We start from the raw sequence: 21,176 nt of genomic DNA, 5'->3' as shown, positions 1-21,176 counted from the left end.
AAAGTGTGATCAGTGCTGTAAGAAATTTCTTCCTGAGACAAGTGACAATCTATTCTACTTTTTCCTGTAAATTAATTGCAGATAAACCCAGGGCCACACTGACAGCAGGAACAACAATCATACCAGTAGGGGGCAGTGTGACACTGACCTGCTCTGTGCAGAGCTCTGATGGATGGAAATATGAGTGGTTCAGACGAACCCAAAGAACCTCTGAAGGTCAAATCAGAGATCAACAAAACAGAGATATCAGAGTATCTGAAGGAGGAATCTACAGCTGCAGAGGAACAAGAGGAAACCCAGTTTACTACACTGATAGAAGTGATGATGTCACCATTGAGATAACCTGTGAGTTCAGTCATTTAGTTTGAAATATACATTCACTCATGATTATCAAACATACAATGTGAAGTTTTCTGTGTTGATTTCATGTTTCTATTTGTATCTCAACTGTTAATATGTGTAAACAGTTTCCAGTAAAGTTGTTGTAAAACAACGACCCAACTGGCCTCAGATATTCAGTGGTGAGACGATCACTCTGACATGTGAGGTGCAGGAAGGAGGTGAAACCACTGAGTGGGAGTATAAATGGAGAGGACCCAGGACACCCACACAGTGGACACACTATAGTGGTTGGATATTCAGTGTTTCTGAGTCCAGCAGTGAAGACTACATGTGTAAGAGTCGACGCAGAGATGACTCATATTCTTCAACAGAGTGGAGTGAATCCTTCACATTGTCAGTATCAAGTAAGTCATGTTTGTTGTGTGATCTCCATTTGACAAATGTCATAATGGTCAGAACAGGATGAATTCAATGGTCTACAAAGCATGTTACATTGTTAGTCAGACAAAGAGCTGCAGCTGATAGTAGCCTCATTGTAGACAGTTTGTCACCACTTTGTGTCATGAACTTTCAGCTGGTCTAGAGACACCAATGCTGACCTGCTGCTCCATTCAATTCAATTCAATTCAATTTTATTTATATAGCGCCAAATCACAACAAAATTTGCCTCAAGGCGCTTCATAGATACAGAGAAAAACCCAACAATCATATGACCCCCTATGAGCAAGCACTTTGGCAACAGTGGGAAGGTAAAACTCCCTTTTAACAGGAAGAAACCTCCGGCAGAACCAGGCTCAGGGAGGGGCGGCCATCTGCTGCGACTGGTTGGGGTGAGAGAAGGAAGACAGGATAAAAGACATGCTGTGGAAGAGAGACAGAGGTTAATAACAGATTTGATTCAATGCAGAGAGGTCTATTAATACATAGTGAGTGAGAAAGGTGACTGGAAAGGAAAAACTCAATGCATCATGGGAATCCCCCGGCAGCCTATGTCTATTGCAGCATAACTAAGGGAGGATTCAGGGTCACCTGGTCCAGCCCTAACTATATGCTTTAGCAAAAAGGAAAGTTTTAAGCCTAATCTTAAAAGTAGAGATAGTGTCTGTCTCCCGAATCCAAACTGGAAGCTGGTTCCACAGAAGAGGGGCCTGAAAACTGAAGCCTCTCCCTCCCATTCTACTTTTAAATACTCAGAATCAGAATCAGAATCAGAAAGGGGTTTATTGCCAAATGTTGAGCAGGTTTACAACATTAGGAAATTGCTGCGGTGCTTCAGTGCAAACATACTGTCATAAATTGCGATTATATAGACATGAAAAAATAAAAGTAGGAATAAGAATTAAAAGTGCTACGTAGAAAGATATGTGCATGAGATATACATGAGATATATACATGAGAATAAGAATTAAAGTGCTGCGTAGAAAGATATATACATGAGTGCAGGTGGTGATCAGTGCCAAACATGGAATGATGCAGTGACACAGCGTAGGGTCATGTGTTTGTGGCGGGGACAGTCATATGGTTATTGTTCATGTGTCCGACAGCAGAGGGGAAGAAACTGTTCTTATGGCGAGAGGTTCTGGTGCGAATGGACCGGAGCCTCCTGCCTGAGGGGAGCAGGTCAAACAGACTGTGTCCAGGGTGAGAAGGGTCAGCTGAGATCCGAGCTGCACGCCGCAATGTCCTGGAGGTGTACAGGTCCTGCAGAGATGGGAGTCTGCAGCCAATCACCTTCTCAGCAGAGCGCACAACACGCTGCAGTCTCTGTTTGTCCCTGATAGTGGCTCCAGCGTACCACACGGTGATGGAGGAGGTGAGGATGGACTCGATGATTGCAGTGTAGAACTGCATCATCGTCCGTGTTGGCAGGTTGAATTTCTTCAGCTGCCTCAGGAAGTACATCCTCTGCTGGGCTTTCTTGATGACGGAGGTGATGGTGGGCTCCCACTTCAGGTCCTGGGTGATGGTGGTACCCAGGAAGCGGAATGAGTCCACAGAGGTGATGGGGGTGTCAGTCAGGATGATGGGGGGGAGTGGGGCTGTGTGCTTCCTGAAGTCCACAATAATCTCCACTGTCTTCTGGGCATTCAGCACCAGGTTGTTGTGGCTGCACCAAGACACCAGACGTTCAACCTCCCTCCTGTAGGCAGACTCATCCCCGTCAGAGATGAGCCCAATGACGGTGGTGTCATCTGCAAACTTGATTAGCTTGACAGACTGGTGGGTGGAGGTGCAGCAGTTGGTGTACAGGGAGAAGAGCAGAGGAGAAAGAACACAGCCCTGAGGGGAGCCGGTGCTGATGGTCCGGGAGTCCGAGACATTCTTTCCCAGCCTCACATGCTGCTTCCTGTCCGTCAGGAAGTCAGTGATCCACCGGCAGATGGGATCAGGCACATTCATCTGGGAAAGCTTGCCTCGGAGATGGTCTGGAAGGATGGTGTTGAAGGCAGAGCTGAAGTCAACAAACAGGATCCTGGCGTAGGTTCCTGGGGAGTCTAGATGCTGCAGGATGAAGTGTAGGGCCATGTTGATGGCGTCGTCTACAGACCTGTTGGCTCTGTATGCAAACTGCAGGGGGTCCAGGAGGGGGGCCGTGAGGGTCTTGAGATGGGAGAGAACCAAGCGCTCAAATGACTTCATGACCACAGATGTCAGAGCCACGGGTCTGTAGTCATTTAGTCCAGTGATCCTAGGTTTCTTGGGGACAGGGATTATGGTAGAGGACTTGAAGCAGGCAGGCACATGACATGCCTGCAGTGAGGAGTTGAAAATGCCAGAAAACACTGGGGCCAGCTCGTTTGCACAGTGTCTGAGGGTGGCAGGAGACACACCGTCTGGGCCGGGAGCTTTTCGAGCATTCAGACTCTTAAACTGCTTCCTCACATCTGCTTCATGAATATGAAGAGTTGTGGTGGGAGGAGGTGGTGTGAAATCCTCTTTTGTGTGGGGTGAGGAGGGGGGTGTTGTAGGTGAAGTGTTTGAAGGTGGTGATGGCTCTATGGAGGGGGGAGAGGTGGGGGAATGAGTGTCCAAAGTGCCTCTATTGCTGGGGCCGTTGGAGGTGTGAAAGCTGCCTGATGGCTCGTCAAAACGGCAGTAAAAGTCGTTAAGGGTGTTGGCTAAGAGCAAGTCATCAGTGGAGTGGGGGGTTTTAGGCTTGTAGTTGGTAATATTCCTAAAACCTTTCCACACAGAGGCCGAGTCATTCTCTGAGATCTGCTGCTGCATCTTCTCAGAGTGCTGATGTTTAGCAATGTCCACTTCTTTAGTGAACCTGTACTTGGCCTCTCTGTAGCAGTCCCTGTCTCCGCTTCTGAACGCCTTTCTCTTTTCCAGCCACAGCTTTTTGAGTTTAGGGGTGAACCAGGGTTTGTCATTGTTATAACTCACCCTGGTGCGTGATGGCACAATGCTGTCCTCACAGAAGTGGATATAGGAGGTGACAGTGTCCGTAAACTCGTCCAAGCTGTTAGAAGCAGCCTTCATTGTGTCCCAGTCTGTGGTCTCCAAACACGTGCGAAGCTCCTCCACAGCCTCGTTGCTCCACAGTTTTTTGGTCCTCACGACAGGTTTGGAGAGCTTCAGCCTCTGTCTGCACGCGGGGATCAGGTGGATCATGACGTGGTCAGAAAGTCCGAGTGAAGCGCGGGGCACCGCGCGATAGGCCCCGCTGATTGTGCTGTAGCAGTGGTCTAATGTCCTCTCCTCTCTGGTCGGGCATTTAATATACTGCTTATATTTTGGAAGCTCATGGCTCAGATTGGCTTTGTTAAAGTCCCCAAGAGCAATGATGAGAGAGTCCGGGTATGTCCGCTCCATGTGGAGAATCTGCCCTGCGAGTGCGCACTGAGCTGCTTGCGCATCCGCGTCTGGCGGGATGTAAACAGCGGCCAGGATGAATGAAGCAAACTCCCGCGGAGAATAAAACGGTTTGCAGTGAATAAAAAGATATTCCAGAGAGGAAGAGCAGTGCTGAGCAATCACTGTCACATCTGTGCACCAGCCACTATTGATGTAGAAGCAGACCCCTCCACCTTTGGACTTACCGGAGAGAGCGGCCTGCCGGTCCGCGCGCAGCAGATGAAAGCCCTCCAGCTTGAGCGCGCTGTCCGGGATGTCCTCACAGAGCCACGACTCCGTAAAACATAAGACACAGGATGAGGCAAAGTCTCTGTTCATGCTTCTCATCAGGGCCAGTTCGTCGATCTTATTCCCAAGTGAGCGTACATTAGAAAGGAAGATCCCAGGAAGAGCCGTTCGCAGTCCGCGTCTCCTCAAACGCACGAGTGCGCCGGCTCGCTTTCCTCTCTTTCGGCGTCTCGCTCTCCTGGTCAGAGTCTGCAGTAAATCTGCCGCAGATGCGACAAATATTGGAAATAAATCCACAGGCGTTGTGGTCCTGTAGTTAAGGAGCTCTTCTCTGGTGTAAGAGTATCCAGAGGAGTGCCCAGACACAGAAGAAATGCACAAAAACAAAACAAAAGTAACGCACTGAAGCACCAGGGCATCCATACGCGGTGCCATCTTGGTTGGTTGGTTGGTTGGTTTAAATACTTGGTTGGTTTAAATACTCTAGGAACAACAAGTAGGCCTGCAGAGCGAGAGTGAAGTGCTCTAATAGGGTGATATGGTACTACAAGGTCATTAAGATAAGATGGGGCCTGATTATTTAAGACCTTGTATGTGAGGAGCAGGATTTTGAATTCAATTCTGGATTTAACAGGAAGCCAATGAAGGGAAGCCAAAACAGGAGAAATCTGCTCTCTCTTTCTAGTCCCTGTCAGCACTCTTGCTGCAGCATTTTGGATTAGCTGAAGGCTTTTCAGTGAGTTTTTGGACATCCTGATAATAATGAATTACAGTAGTCCAGCCTGGAAGTAATAAATGCATGAACTAGTTTTTCAGCGTCACTCTGAGACAGGATATTTCTAATTTTAGAGATGTTGCGCAAATGGAAGAACGCAGTCTTACATATTTGTTTAATATGTGCGTTGAAGGACATATCTTGGTCAAAAATGACTCCAAGGTTCCTCACAGCGTTACTGGAGGCCAAGGTAATGCTATCCAGAGTAAGAATCTGGTTAGATACCATTTTTCTAAGCTTTTCAGGGCCGAGTACAATAACCTCAGTTTTATCTGAATTAAGAAGCAGAAAGTTAGCGGCCATCCAGGTCTTTATGTCTTTAAGACATTCCTGCAGTTTAACTAATTGGTGTGTGTTATCTGGCTTCATGGACAGATAGAGCTGGGTGTCATCTGCATAGCAGTGAAAATGTATGCTATGTCTTCTAATGATGCTGCCTAAGGGAAGCATGTATAATGTAAACAGAATTGGTCCTAGCACTGAACCCTGTGGAACTCCATAATTAACCTCAGTGTGTGAAGAGGACTCTCCATTTAGATGCACAAATTGGAGTCTATTAGATAGATATGATACAAACCACTGCAGTGCAGTACCTGTAATACCTACAGCATGTTCTAATCGCTCTAATAGGATATTATGGTCAACAGTATCGAATGCTGCACTAAGGTCTAGCAGGACAAGCACAGAGATGAGTCCACTGTCAGAGGCCATAAGAAGATCATTTGTAACCTTCACTAAAGCTGTTTCTGTGCTGTGCTGAGCTCTGAAACCTGACTGAAACTCTTCAAATAAACCATTCCTCTGCAGATGATCTGTTAGCTGTTTGACAACTACTCTTTCAAGGATTTTTGATATGAAAGGAAGGTTGGAGATTGGCCTATAATTAGCTAAGACTGCTGGGTCTAGAGATGGCTTTTTGAGTAAAGGTTTAACTACAGCCAGCTTGAAGGCCTGTGGTATATAGCCGATTATTAGAGATAGGTTGATCATATTTAAGATCGAAGAATTAATTAATGGCAGGACTTCTTTGAGCAGTTTTGTAGGAATGGGGTCTAAAAGACACGTTGATGGTTTGGAGGAAGTAATTATTGAAGTTAACTCAGAAAGATCAATTAGAGAAAAAGAGTCTAACTTAACATCAATGGTACTAAGAGTAGCTGTAGATAATATTACATCTGTGGGATGATTATTGGTAATTTTTTCTCTAATGATAAAAAAATTTTTTGTGAAGAAGTTCATGAAGTCATTACTAGTTAACGTTAAAGGGATGGTTGGCTCAAAAGAGCTCTGACTTTTTGTCAGCCTGGCTACAGTGCTGAAGAGAAACCTGGGGTTGTTCTTATTTTCTTCAATCAGTGATGAATAGTAAGATGTTCTGGCTTTGCGGAGGGCTTTCTTATAAAGCAGCAAACTATTTCTCCAGGCAAAATGATGATCCTCTAAATTTGTGACACGCCATTTCCTCTCCAGAGTCATCTGCTTTAGGGTACGTGTTTCAGAATTATACCACGGAGTCAGGTACTTCTGATTAGAGACCTTAGTTTTCACAGGAGCTACAGTATCCAGAGTCGTACGTAGTGAGGAGGTGAAATTATTAACAAGATAATCGACCTCTGTTGGGGTAGCGTTCAGATAGCTGCTCTGCTCTGTGTTGGTACAGGGCATTGAAGATGATAACAGTGGGTGGATTATATTCTTAAACTTAGTTACAGCGCTTTCAGAAAGACATCTACTTTGATAAAGTCTACTCTCCACCGCTGTGTAATCAATTATTGTAAATGTAAATGTTATCAGGAAATGATCAGACAGGAGAGGGTTTTCAGGAAACACTGTTAAATGTTCAGTTTCTATGCCATATGTTAAAACAAGATCTAGAGTGTGATTAAAGTGGTGGGTGGGTTCTTTTACATTTTGAGAAAAACCAATTGAGTCTAATAACAGATTAAATGCCATGTTGAGGCTGTCATTTTTAGCATCTACATGGATGTTAAAATCACCCACAATAATTATTTTATCTGAGCTCAGAACTAAATCAGATAAAAAGTCTGAGAAATCAGAAAGAATCTCTGTGTAAGGCCCAGGTGGACGATAGATGATAACAAGTAAGACTGGTTTCTGAGTTTCACAGCTGGGGTGGACAATGTTAAGCATCAGGCTTTCAAATGAATTAAAAGTCTGTCTTGGTCTTTCATTAATTAATAGGCTGGTGTGAAAAATTGCTGCCACACCGCCCCCTCGGCCTGTGCTTCGAGATTTCTGGTAGTTAGAATGACTCGGGGGTGTTGATTCATTTAAACTAACATAATCATCCTGCTGCAACCAGGTTTCTGTAAGGCAGAGTAAATCAATTTGTTGATCAATTATTAAGTCATGTACTAATAGAGACTTGGAGGAGAGAGACCTAATATTTAATAATCCACATTTCACTGTTTTACTCTTTGGTTCAGATGTGGATACTGTATTGTTCTTTCTTTGTAATTGTTTATGTTTAAGTTGTTTGTTGCTGGTTTTTAGTTTGTTTTTTGTCTTTTTGGAAGCTGACACAGTCTCTATGGAGATGGGGGTTTTTTTTTTGGGGGGGGGGGGGGGTAGCAGGAGGAGAGAAGCTGCAGAGAGGCGTGTAAGACTATAACTCTGCTTCCTGGTCCCAACTCTGGATAGTCATATTTTGGGGGGTTTAATAAATTTGTCCATATTTCTAGAAATGAGAACTGCTCCATCCAAAGTGGGATGGATGCCGTCTCTCCTAACAAGACCAGGTTTCCTCCAGAAGGTTTGCCAATTATCTATGAAGCCCACATCGTTTCTGGGACACCACTCAGACAGCCAGCAATTTAAGGAGAACATGCGGCTAAACATGTCACTCCTGGTCTGATTGGGGAGGGGACCAGAGAAAACTACAGAGTCCGACATTGTTTTGGCAAAGTTGCACATCGATTCAATATTGATTTTAGTGACCTCCGATTGGCGTAACCGGGTGTCATTACTGCCGACGTGAATTATGATTTTACTGAATTTACGTTTACTCTTAGCCAGCAGTTTTAAATTTCCTTCAATGTCGCCTGCTCTGGCCCCTGGAAGACAATTGACTATGGTTGCCGTCATCCATCATCTGAGGACAATAATGACATGAATAAACAGGATGAAAATATAATATAGTATCTGCACGTTATGTACAACCGGCAGATAGAGGAAGTGGATGACATCCAGAAGTCCTGCCAGTGGCTGGACAAAGCTGGACTGAAAGACAACACAGAGGCACTAATAAGGGCAGCACAGGCACAAACTCTGAACACAAGATCCATAGAGGCTGGGGTCTGCCACATCAGGCAAGACCCCAGGGGCAGGCTGTGTAAAGATGCCCCTGAGAGAATCCAGCACATAACAGTGGGGTGCAAGATGCTAGCAGGCAGGGCACACATGGAACGCCATAACCAAGTGGCCAGCATAGTGTACAGAAACATCTGTGCCGAGTATGGCCTGGAAGCCCTGAGGCCAAAATGGGAGACCTGTAGGGTGGTCAAGAATGACCAAGCTAAGATCCTGTGGGACTTCCAGTTACAGGTGCACAAAATGGTGATGCCTAACCAACCAGACATAGTGGTGGTAGATTAACGGAAGAAGACGGCCTTAGTAATAGACGTAGTGATACCGAATGACAGCAACATCAGGAAAAAGGAATACAAGAAGATGGAGAAGTAACAAGGGCTCAGAGAAGACCTTGAGAATATGTGGAGGGTGAAAGTAACAGGGGTCCCAGAGGTAATCGGAGCGCTAGGTGCAGTGATCCCAAGCTAGGCAAGTGGCTCCAGCAGATCCCAGGAACCAACATCCAAGATCTCTGTCCAGACAAGTGCAGTCCTAAGAACAGGAAAGATACTGTGCAAGACCCTCAAGCTCCCAGGCCTCTGGTAGAGGACCTGACCTTGAAAGAAGACCGCCCGCAGAGGGCGAGGAGGAAATTATATAATATAGGCAGGTAATAAATCAGAGGGAATTTGATTTTGTAACACAGTCTAATATGTCTGATTTGCTGATTACTCATTTATACAAAACTACTCAGTGAATATTTAAAGTGTGATCAGTGCTGTAAGAAATTTCTTCCTGAGACAAATGACAATCTATTCTACTTTTTCCTGTAAATTAATTGCAGATAAACCCAGGGCCACACTGACAGCAGGAACAACAATCATACCAGTAGGGGGCAGTGTGACACTGACCTGCTCTGTGCAGAGCTCTGATGGATGGAAATATGAGTGGTTCAGACGAACCCAAAGAACCTATGAAGGTCAAATCAGAGGTCAACAAAACAGAGATATCAGAGTATCTCAAGGAGGAATCTACCGCTGCAGAGGAACAAGAGGAAACCCAGATTACTACACTGATATAAGTTATGATGTCACCATTGAGATAACCTGTGAGTTCAGTCATTTAGTTTGAAATATACATTCACTCATGATTATCAAACATACAATGTGAAGTTTTCTGTGTTGATTTCATGTTTATATTTGTATCTCAACTGTTAATATGTGTAAACAGTTTCCAATAAAGTTGTTGTAAAACAACGACCCAACTGGCCTCAGATATTCAGAGGTGAGACGATCACTCTGACATGTGAGGTGCAGGAAGGAGGTAAAACCACTGAGTGGGAGTATAAATGGAGAGGACCCAGGACACTCACACAGTGGACACACAATAATGATGTGACATTCAGTGTTTCTGAGTCCAGCAGTGGAGACTACATGTGTAAGAGTCGACGCAGAGATGACTCATATTCTTCAACAGAGTGGAGTGAATCCTTCACATTGTCAGTATCAAGTAAGTCATGTTTGTTGTGTGATCTCCATTTGACAAATGTCATAATGGTCAGAACAGGATGGATTCAATGGTCTACAAAGCATGTTACATTGTTAGTCAGACAAAGAGCTGCAGCTGATAGTAGCCTCATTGTAGACAGTTTGTCACCACTTTGTGTCATGAACTTTCAGCTGGTCTAGAGATGCCAATGCTGACCTGCTGCTGCATCACCTGAGGACAATAATAATATAAATAAACAGGATGAAAACAAACCCCATCAGTTGTGTTGTGCAGAAGTCAGGTTGGTACACAGCTGACAGCCCTATTTGACAACTGCTGGAATTTATACTATAGCAAGAACCAATCAGTTAAGTAAAGAGAAACAACAGTCCATCATTACTTTAAGAGCTTCAGTCAGTCAGTCTGGAAACTGCTAAAACTTTGAATTAGAGATTGACCGATCTGATATTACGTATCGGTATCGGTCCAATACTGACGTAAATTACTGGATCGGATGTCTACGGTGGCCCCTAGAGACAAAACACTTGCAAACTCCAAAACACTTGCAAACTCCAAAACACTTGCAAGCTCCAAAACACTTGCAAGCTCCAAAACACTTGCAAAATCCAAAACACATGCAAACTCCAAAACACATGCAAACCCCAAAACACATGCAAATTCCAAAACACAACGGAAGTGCTCCAGGACGCTAGGGGTAGTGTTGAGCTCGATTTGCAAAATAAATGACAAGTTTGTCTGTATGGGACGGTCTAGTCTCCGTCGCGCTTCCCAGGTTGCCTAGCAACCATCATACTAACCGCTGGAAACGTGTCATACAACTTTGTTTGACAGAAATGAAGAAGAACATATTTTGTTCATTTGTTTGTTTGTTTCTACAAGAGCTTTGTGTGATTTGATAAGTATCTGAGGCTGAGACCACAGGACAGTAAAACATGATTTTTGGGCTTCTGTACTAAACAGTCATTTAAGATTAGTTAGTAAATAACAATTAGCTAATGTTGTTCATGAGACTAAAGTCATATCACTTTGGTAATGTAAATATAATATGGCCAATATTATAGTTATTATATTAATCATTATTAGCTATTACAGCAGTGAACATGAACTGTGTCAAATACTGAGCCTCAGTACAGATTCAAGTTGCAGTTATTTATATGTCTTATCACCTTAAATCTTCACTCAAAGACAAGTATCTTTGACAGTGCATATATAGGTGTATCATATATAAGGGACAAATGTTGTTCCTTCAGTATGTTGGCATTACTAAATTTGGCTCATTGCTTACATATATTTATAAAAAGAAAACTGTTTCTGATAAAATGAAGAGTAGACTGATATATTGAATATTCCTTTATTGGGTGAGAAAATCAGACCATGTCATAACTGCTTTAAGTCATACAGAATAGATATCAGAGCCTTAAACAGGCTAACTTCTGCTAAATGGGTCAAACTGGGCAGAAAGTATACAAACACATAACATCCTTATAGAATATGATATAACACTATAGATCAACTTACCTTAGAATATATAAAGCATATAAACAATTACAGCAATATGATGCAACAAACACAGCAGTGCTACTAATCCAAAATACTCAAAGCTTCATAGAACTGAAACAAACATTTATTTTTAGCTCCATTCTGCTGCTGATACATACTTAAGGTTTCTGAATATTAAACTTGTTACTGCCTTTCATAGTGTGTAACTTGAAGGCCCTGAGTACTTTCTCCCACACTGAAAACACTGAAATGATCAAATTATTTGAACATTACCTAATAAGACTGATTCAGGACAGACAATTAGTTATGTTAAACTTTTCTAGCAGTCCTTCACAAACAGGGAACAGTCTGTCTATTCTCTCCATCTGTCAGCTGCTGCTGGCTCTTCCTCCTCCTCTTCCTCACACACTGCTGAGTTTGTCCTGGTGGATCATCAGGGGTGCAAAGCCTCACAGATGATGTGCAGCAGTGGGTCCCTCAGTCTGTCCTCACTCTGGACACTTGCAGTTGTCACACATGGAAATCAAATGTGTGATAAGCTGCAGGATTCAAACACAAGTGTAACTTATAAATACATGTTCATACTTTTATTACACAATCAGAGAGAAAGAAACAGAGAGAGAGTGCAGGACAGACAGACAGGTGACAGTCTCAGGTGTATACACTGCTACAAAACAGCACAAAAGAAGGAGGATTGTGTTATTACGAAACAAGAAGAGTTCCCAGATGGTACAGTGGACACACGTGTGACTCCTGTGATTAAAGCATCTTTCTTTCAGCTTAACGAGTGAACCGTCAGCTCGTTCAAACACACGTTAAAGTCCGTTTGGCTCGACACCACCGAACAGAGGCAGCAATATAACATAGCTAACATTAACAGTGCAGTGAATCCTGCTTGTGCCGTGATATTCATGACTGCAAACCGAGCAGCATCACTGACTTTCAGCTTGTTGTGTTTGTGGATATATGACTGACTTTAATTATCCACAAAATCATCAGATTCTCTGTAAGATTAAAGTCAACTATTGAACGGTGTATATTTTGAAGTAAAGGCTTTAAAACCAAGTTAGTACAAACATCGCTAATGTCACATAACTTTCCCGACATGTGGCCAACAGTAATGTTTTAATGTTCTTCATTATAAAAACATTTGCGCATAAATAAGTGACATAATATTCAGCATGTGTTTTGGAGTTTGCAAGTGTTTTGGAGTTTGCAAGTGTTTTGGAGTTTGCATGTGTTTTGGAGTTTGCAAGTGTTTTGGAGTTTGCATGTGTTTTGGATTTTGTAAGTGTTTTGGAGTTTGTACGTGCTTTGTCTCTAGGGGTCACCGTAGATATCGGAGAGAAATAAAAACATGTAATCCGATCCATTAAATATCAAAAAAGCAGCTCACAAAACTTGCGACACGGCGTAACTCAGCTCATAACTGTAGCACGTCGGAGCAGTGTGCATCACGTGATAGAGGGGCTGTGTGTATTTGTAGCCTCGCTACCAAACCAGCATTTCATCTCCGAGGAAGTGATCCCAGAGAGAAGTAAAGCAAGTGTGTAAGTTCATCTCTGAATGTTTGTAAAGCATTCCCACGTTAAGCTTAACAACCGACATATGGAGCGACTACCTGTTCTTGCTGCTACTTCAATTATGAAACTGATTAATGATCAGCTGATCGGCTTTTCTGTCGCGAGTCTGTCTCTCTTCTTTGTTTTTGGCCCACTTCGCGCCAGAAAGAGGAAACCAGCGGCTGAACAACAGCAGAACGTTTAAGCTTGATAAGCTGTTGTTAAAATTTATTTAATATTACTTTCTACACCAGGATCCTTTTCTACGTAGCTGACGGCTGGTAACTGTGCAGGGGCGGATTTAGCAAAGTTTAGCCAGGGGGGCCGATAGGGCATGAACAGGGAAAAGGGGGCACAAAGACATACTTTTCTTTCTTGTTCTCATTTAAAATGTCTAGCTTTTAATAAATAATTATCTGAATCTTACACCCAAAGTTTTAATCTGATGTAAAATGTATAGAAGTCCATTACTGTATATAGTAACTGTTAAATCTAATATACCCTAGTAAGCTATACTACTTTTTCCTTTGGGAAGATACCATCTGTGCAGTCTGCAGTTCTGTTGAAGAAAGATGTTGAATCTATTTAATTTTTCTTAAAAAAGTATTTATTTCTGTGCATTTTTTTTTCACCCTGCATCAAATTAAAGTTGATTACGTCGATTAAGCATCATGAGGTGGAGGGTGGTTCCTTTTTTTTTTTTTTTGCTGGGAGTTTGCAACCCTATTAGTTAGGTTGCTTAATTTTTCTGCTAAGTACTCTTTAAGATGCCAGAATAGGAAGGATCGAGTAGGTTTAAGTTTATTAGATTGATCAGTTTTGCTGAACTATGAAATATTTTGGGTGCAGTGTATTTTTTACATACAGGTATAACAGAATAGCTTTAGTGTTGTTGTTTATTTAAACTTGAGTATGAACTTATAGAAAATGCAGCAATATATTAAAAAAACAGTTTTATTGATTAAAACACACACTATATATCGGATTCATATCGGTATCAGCAGATATCCAAATTTATGATAGTTATCAGTATCGCACATAAAAAAGTGGTATCGTGCCATCTCTACTTTGAATGTGTCACAAGTGCAGTTGCAATAACCATCAAACGCTACAATGAAACTGGCTCACATGAGGACCGCCCCAGGAAAGGAAGACCAAGAGTCACCTCTGCTGCTGAGGATAAATTCAGCCTCACAAATTGCAACTTAACAGCACCTCAAATTAGAGCCCAGATAAATGCCACACAGATTTCCAGTAGAAGACACATCTCTACATCAACTGTCCAGAGGAGACTGCGCAAATCGGGCTTTTATGGTCAAATAGCTGCTAAGAACCCACGACTAGGGAAAAGCAACAAGCAGAACAGATTTGTTTGGACCATGAAACTCAAGGAATTGACATTAGACCAGTGGGAATCTGTGCTTTGGTTTGATGAGTCAAAATTTGAGATGTTTGGTTCGACCTGTTGTGTCTTTGTGTGACACAGGAAAGGTAAAAAGATGGTCTCTACATGCATGGTTCCCACCGTGAAGCATAGAGGAGGAGGTGTGATGGTGTGCTGCTTTGTTGGTGACACTGTTGGGGATTTATTCAAAATTGAAGGCACGCTGAACCAGCGTGGTTATCACAGCATTGTGCAGCAATGTGCCATCCCATCCGGCTTGTGTTTCTTGTGTTTGATTGTTTGATATTTCTCACCATCTCTGTGAACTCCTTCAAGACTGTTGGAAAACCATTTCAGGTGACGACCTCATGAGGGTCATTGAGATAATGAGTGTGTAAAGCAGTAATTGAAGCGAGGGGTGGCTATATCTTGTGAGAATTTACAGTGTAAATAGTCATGAAAATAAAGAAAAAACCTTTAAATAAGAACATGTGTCCAACTTTTTGTCTGGTAGTATATGTGTGTGTATGTATGTATATATTCTTTTCATAACAGCAGATAAACCCACAGCCACAGTGGCACCAGAAAAGGCAGTCATATAGTCATACAGTTTCTCCTCACGGTCTCACTGTTTTTCTCCATCTGTTAAATCAACACAAAATGATCCTTTTATTTTTGTGCAGGTCCATTCCTAACTATAAAACAACAAATTTACCATTATTATGAAATACATATCTTAATAGTCTCTGTTGATTTTGTTTCTATTTTATGAATATTTTTCTGTGAACAGGTCTCAATAAGCCCACTGTGACCCTGCAGCCATCCTGGATTCAGATATACAGCGGTGAGACAGTCACTGTCAGATGTGAGATTCAGGGAGGTGAAGGAGCTCAGTGGAGGTATGAATGGAGAACAGCCAAGTTAAACACACCTCCAACATCCAATGAATACAGAATTATCAGAACTACTGAGTCTGACAGTGGAGGATACAGCTGCCGGGGCAGAAGGGACAATTTCTTCTCAGAGTGGAGTGATACCATCACACTGACTGTGTCATGTAAGTTGGAGATGTTTCATCTATAATAGGTAAAAAAAAAAAAAAAGGCTTATTCTATGATACAGCTTTCTAGCTATCTTAGTGCTGCTCGACTTTCAGATGGCAACAAAAGAACTGTTTTTTTTTTTGTTGTTGAATAAAAGTATTCACAGTGAAAGATCCAGTACAGAACAATGTGTATCACAGCATCATCTTTCTTATCTGCCCTGTCAACATCTACTGTACAGAGGGTGAACCTGTCTTAGCACATCCAGTAAGAAAAAAATATGTATTTGTCTAATTTATTATTTATTTCTTCTTCCTTTCCTCCATTTCTATATTCACTGGTTTGTCTTCTGAGTATCTGAGCATTTTTCCCGTGGCTCCACAGGTGGAGTTTTACCTATTCCAGCAACTTACTGTATTATGGTGTAGTTAGTTCAGTTTTTTTAGCCTGAATTTATTTTTAAGTGGATTGCTAGACACACTTTTTTTAAATAGAAAATTTGGAAGAAGTCTAGCTGTGATTTAAAACTGTAAAATGGCCCAATTTTCTTTAAAGATTTGGCTGGTGCTGATATCATTTATCATTTATCTCCATTTACATTATTAATATTATTATTGACATTAACTCTTAGACGAAATCAAAGTACATAAAATGTATCCACTAAATCTATTTAGGATTAGAAAGTGTTCATTTTTCTGCAGTAGAACATCTGATTCTTCTAGAGTCTGATCAGTAAATTATGTCACACTTCAAGTATAACATTTACTATTATTATAACAAATATATTCCTAAAACAGTGAATTAAATAAAAAAAATTCACATTGGAGCTCACACTGAGTGATCTTTGTGAGTCATGATAGAATTACTTGTGTGTATATATATATATATATATATATATATATATATATATATATATATATATATATGTATATATATATATATATATATATATATATATATATATATATATATATATATATATATATATATATATATATACATACATACATACTAGGGGTGCAACGATACTCGTATCGATATTGAACCGTTCGATACAGTGCTTTCGGTTCGGTACGCATATGTATCAAACAATACAAAATAAATTTTTAATTTATTTTATCAACTTTCCTTCTGACGATGCTGTCTGTGTTGAGCGCTCAGTGGATCTGCGCTCGACAGTGCAGCCTAGGCTGCGGAGTAGTCGAACGCAGATTCACTGAGCGCAGGGCAAGCTAGCGAGACAGAAGTTAAGCTCTCCTTGCAACATGGCAAATTGAACCTCCCCCACCCTCATTCAGATCTGGCGTTTGGAACTATTTTGGTTTTCATGTGACGTATGACCCTGAAGGTAAGCGCGTCATGGACTAAAGTAAAACAGTATGTTGGATGTGCCACGCAGTGCTCAATTACATGGGTGGGAGCTAGTGTGTTAGCGCAGTTAGCTCGTTAACGTGTTGGCCGTCAATCAATCAATCAGTCTTTATTTATAAAGCACTTTTCATACAAAAAATGTAGCACAAAGTGCTTTACATAGTTAAAAGCAGCCCACCCCACCCTCCAACTCACTCCCCACACTCTCATTAACATAAATGATGTGAATACACACATATCCCCCCACACACACACACACGCGCACACTTAAAGAGTAAAAATTGGGCTGGGTTCGCATGAGCCAAGTGAGGAAACACTATAACAGGGAGCCGTCTGCACCGGGAGCCGGTCACAGACCGCAGCCTCCAGGCTGGGCACACAGCAGGAGGGAGGCCAAGGAGCCCCCCAGCCAGGCTGAGGGGACCCCCAGAGACCCAGCAGCCACGGTCGATCACAGCCCCGGTGCAGAGAGCCCCCTCCGAGGAAACACTGGAGATATGACACAATAGGATATGTACAGGGTAAAATGATAAAATAAATAAGAACGGGATACAATATAAATATAAATATAAATAGAGTAAGAAGATTAAAAAATGAATAAGAATAAAATCAATAAATATTAGGTAAAGCCTAAATTAATAATAGAATAACAGGATAGAATAAATAAGCATAAAATAAATAAACGCTAAGTAAAAGCTAAATTAAAAAGGTGGGTCTTGAGCCTGTTCTTAAAAACATGTACGTTCTCTGCGGCCCTGAGGTCCTCTGGCAGGCTGTTCCACAGACGAGGACCATACCACTGAAAAGCTGCCTCTCCGTGAGTATGTGTCCTGACTTTAGGGACAATCAAAAGGCCAGCACCAGAGGACCTCAGGGTCCGCGAGGGTTCATATGGTAAAAGCAGATCTGAGAGATAAGAAGGCCCAAGACCATTAAGACATTTAAAAACCAATAAAAGAACTTTAAAATCGATCCTGAAACACACGGGGAGCCAATGCAGCGATTCTAAAACCGGTGTAATGTGGGCCCGCCCTCTGGTCTTCGTCAGCACACGAGCTGCCGAGTTTTGCAAAAGTTGTAAAGTTGAAATATTCTTCTTAGGAAGACCAGAGAGCAGGGCATTACAGTAATCAATGCGACTGGTAATAAAAGCATGCATCAACATCTCTGTGTTGGCCTGAGAGAGAATAGGGCGGACTCTGGCTATATTTTTTAGATGATAAAATCCAATTTTGGTTACATGTTTAATATGTGGGATAAAACCAAGCTCAGAGTCAAAAATAACACCCAGGTTTTTCACTTGTAGCGAAGGACATAGTGAAAATGCCTCTAATTTAGACAAGAGTTTCTCTCTCTGAGCCTCAGGACCGATGATTAAAACTTCAGTTTTGTCCTGGTTAAGCTGTAAAAAGTTTTCTGACATCCAAGATCTTATATCTAAAATACAGTTAAAAAGGGCATCCATTGGTCTGGTGTCATCAGGAGACACAGAGATGTACAGCTGCGTGTCATCAGCGTAACTGTGAAAGTTCACTCCATGCCTCCTGATGACACCGCCGAGAGGGAGTATATACAAATTAAAAAGTACAGGGCCTAGAACCGACCCTTGAGGCACACCACATGTCATTTTATGGATCTTAGAGGAGCATGTATCCATACTCACCATAAAAGTTCTGTCAGAGAGATAGGAAGTGAACCAGTTGTGTACAGCACCAGAGAGGCCCACCATGTGTTTAAGTCTGTTTAAAAGAATAGCGTGGTCTACTGTATCAAAGGCTGCGCTTAGATCCAGTAGCACCAGGACTGAGAGCATTTGGGAGTCCCAGTTACATCTAAGATCATTTAGAACCTTTAGGAGAGCAGTCTCTGTGCTGTGGTTCACCCTAAATCCAGACGGGAATATCTCCAGGATCTGTCTATCATTCAAAAAGTCATTAATCTGAGTAAAAACAAGTTTTTCTAAGATTTTACTTAAAAATGGTAAGTTGGATACAGGTCTGTAGTTATTAAAATCATTACAATCCAAATTGCTCTTCTTCAGAAGGGGCCTCACCACCGCCGTTTTAAAGGCAGCAGGGAAGACACCCAACTGAAGAGAGCAATTCATCATGTATAAAAGCTCAGCCTCAAAAAATCAAAAGTGTTTTAAAGAGTGAAGAAGGGATTGGATCTAAAAGACATGTGGTCCAGCCCCATGCACGGGCGATCCGCGGTAGCTCGTTAACGGAGATTTGCCGTGTTGTGGCGTTAACGTCATTTCAACGAGATTTACGCTGACAGCACTAGTGGGAACACAACAAATATGACTGCACATTTACACCGACATCATCCTAGTGCAAAGAGAAGTGGAAGCAGACAAAAACAACAAGCACGCATGCTACAAACTTTACCTGAGTCATTTAGACAGCCGTTAGCACATGATTCTCCTCATGAGGACCTGATATGTTTAATATGCTGCTGAGAATATAGCCCAGAAGAAGCGTATAGTATAGCTTTTATTTTGGAAAGAGCCATTTCTCTGTAATAAACTCTCTTTTCCAAAGATGAGTGATTCCTCAATCAGATACAGGGCTCGCAAAATCACTAGCCCGACGTCCCGGGGCTAGCGATTTTTCCAGTCGGGCTACCAAAATCTATCTCTGCCCTGCCCGTCGGCCTATCGTAGGAAGGAAAAATATATGTCAATGCTTTTGCATTCTTTCGGAAATGTAGCTGGGTAATTATGTCATTGGCATCGGTGAGCCACTGTCAATATGTGACATATTGAAATCGCATTTGAATTTGCGCTTGTTTTTTGCTTTCACTTTGCAATCGCGCGAACTGTGTATAGAGAGCGACAGCACTGATTGGTGAGTGATGATAATTTGCGCACCAATTCCTCTGACATCGTCTTATCAATCGTTAGCTTACTATGCAAACATGACAAGTGAAATCTCCCGCAGCAAGCTTAAACATGTGAGAGGTTGATCGCGCAGAGAATCGCTGAGCGTTATGTGAGTGCGTGTGTAAAAGCAGCAGGATATATATTGTAGCGGGTCAGGGCTGTTCGGGGTTCTGTTTGTACAGTTATGTTTTGTTTATGTTGCCATAGTGACGGGTGACGCCCTCTCGCTGCGACGGTGTGTCCTTCCGGGGTCAGAGGGCGCCCTGTGTGTTGTTGTTGTTGCTGTGCTGTTGCCGCGCTGAGCAGTTAGCTAGCGGCAGTGTTCTTCTGCAGATGTCAATAAACGGCTGTGCTCCCTGGCTAGCTCACGGGAAGCAAGACCAAACGATACCTCCGTCTCCTCCTTGTCTGAGCTCACCACAATATTTTAGTTCTGCTGAGCCAAATAAGACAGGTCAGGGTGAAGAAGTGACAGCCAAAGAAAAGCTTACCACAAAACGGAAAAGTTATGACAAATCAGACAATAAGGCAAAAAGAAAGTGCAGCTTTATGGTTTCATGGACAAAAGAATTTCTGTGGCTGCAATATGACAAGCGAAATAACCAGGGCTGCACATAAGTGGTCTGCAGGTGCGCATTCGCTGTCAAAATAAAAAACGGGAACAAGATAAGAAGTTGCAACGCGTGTTTGCATACATACGTCTCCCTCCTCTTTCTTGGGTTTCTGCTGCCTGAGGTATTCACTGAGCACTCGGTCAGTTGGGGCCATCTTCCCAATGTATTCTTGGATGTTCGTTGTCTCATCCTGGACTGTGGTGCTGACACTCACCAGTCCCCGGCCCCCTTCCTTCCGCTTAGCGTACAGCCTCAGGGTGCTGGACTTGGGGTGAAACTCTCCATACATGGTAAGGAGCTTTCTTGTCTTTATGTCAGTGGCTTCTATCTCCTCCTTTGGCCAGCCTATTACCCCAGCAGGGTACCTGATCACGGGCAGGGCGTACGTGTTGATGGCCCGGATCTTGTTCTTACCATTCAGCTGACTCCTCAGGACTTGCCTGACCCTCTGCAGGTACTTGGTGGTTGCAGCTTTTCTAGCGGCCTCTTCATTGTTCCCATTCGCCTCTATGTCTGCAATGTTGCCTTCTGGTAGTTCAATCCCCTCAGTTCTGACTACCTTCCCTCTCTTTGTTACCATCCGATAGGGCTGGGCGATATGACCCAAAATTCATATCTCGATATTTTTTAGCTGCATGGCGATATAAGATATATATCTCGATTTTTTTTTTAAAAGCCATAAGTTAAGAACAAAAAGAGAGTTCTTAGTCACACTGTGTCCCAGATGTCACACGGGCACTTTTCTTTACATACAGCGTAGATGTACATGAAGAAATTACTCAAAAATAAATTAT

At 42.4% G+C, this 21,176-nt stretch overlaps 1 protein-coding gene and 1 pseudogene across 1 annotated transcript in view; both read left to right on the top strand.

Annotated features, from left to right (window-relative positions):
* The window catches only part of LOC147335386 (basement membrane-specific heparan sulfate proteoglycan core protein-like), a 62,054-nt gene that overhangs the window by 16,893 nt on the left and 23,985 nt on the right, over positions 1 to 21,176 (top strand). The window contains exons 12-16 of the mRNA XM_086286058.1: positions 82 to 345; positions 468 to 746; positions 9,360 to 9,623; positions 9,746 to 10,024; positions 15,261 to 15,527. Of these exons, the coding sequence (XP_086142184.1) occupies positions 82 to 345; positions 468 to 746; positions 9,360 to 9,623; positions 9,746 to 10,024; positions 15,261 to 15,527 (1,353 nt within the window). The remainder of the gene's footprint in view (positions 1 to 81; positions 346 to 467; positions 747 to 9,359; positions 9,624 to 9,745; positions 10,025 to 15,260; positions 15,528 to 21,176) is intronic.
* On the top strand, positions 8,378 to 9,121 carry LOC147335387 (uncharacterized; annotated as a pseudogene).

The sequence above is a fragment of the Aulonocara sp. 'chitande type north' Nkhata Bay genome, linkage group LG3 (genome assembly GCF_057382095.1).
Source record: "Aulonocara sp. 'chitande type north' Nkhata Bay isolate Kocher_YH1m ecotype deep benthic linkage group LG3, A_spYH_male_GT1.1, whole genome shotgun sequence".
NCBI lineage: Eukaryota > Metazoa > Chordata > Actinopteri > Cichliformes > Cichlidae > Aulonocara > Aulonocara sp. 'chitande type north' Nkhata Bay.
This window is presented reverse-complemented; position numbering and strand designations above follow the sequence as displayed.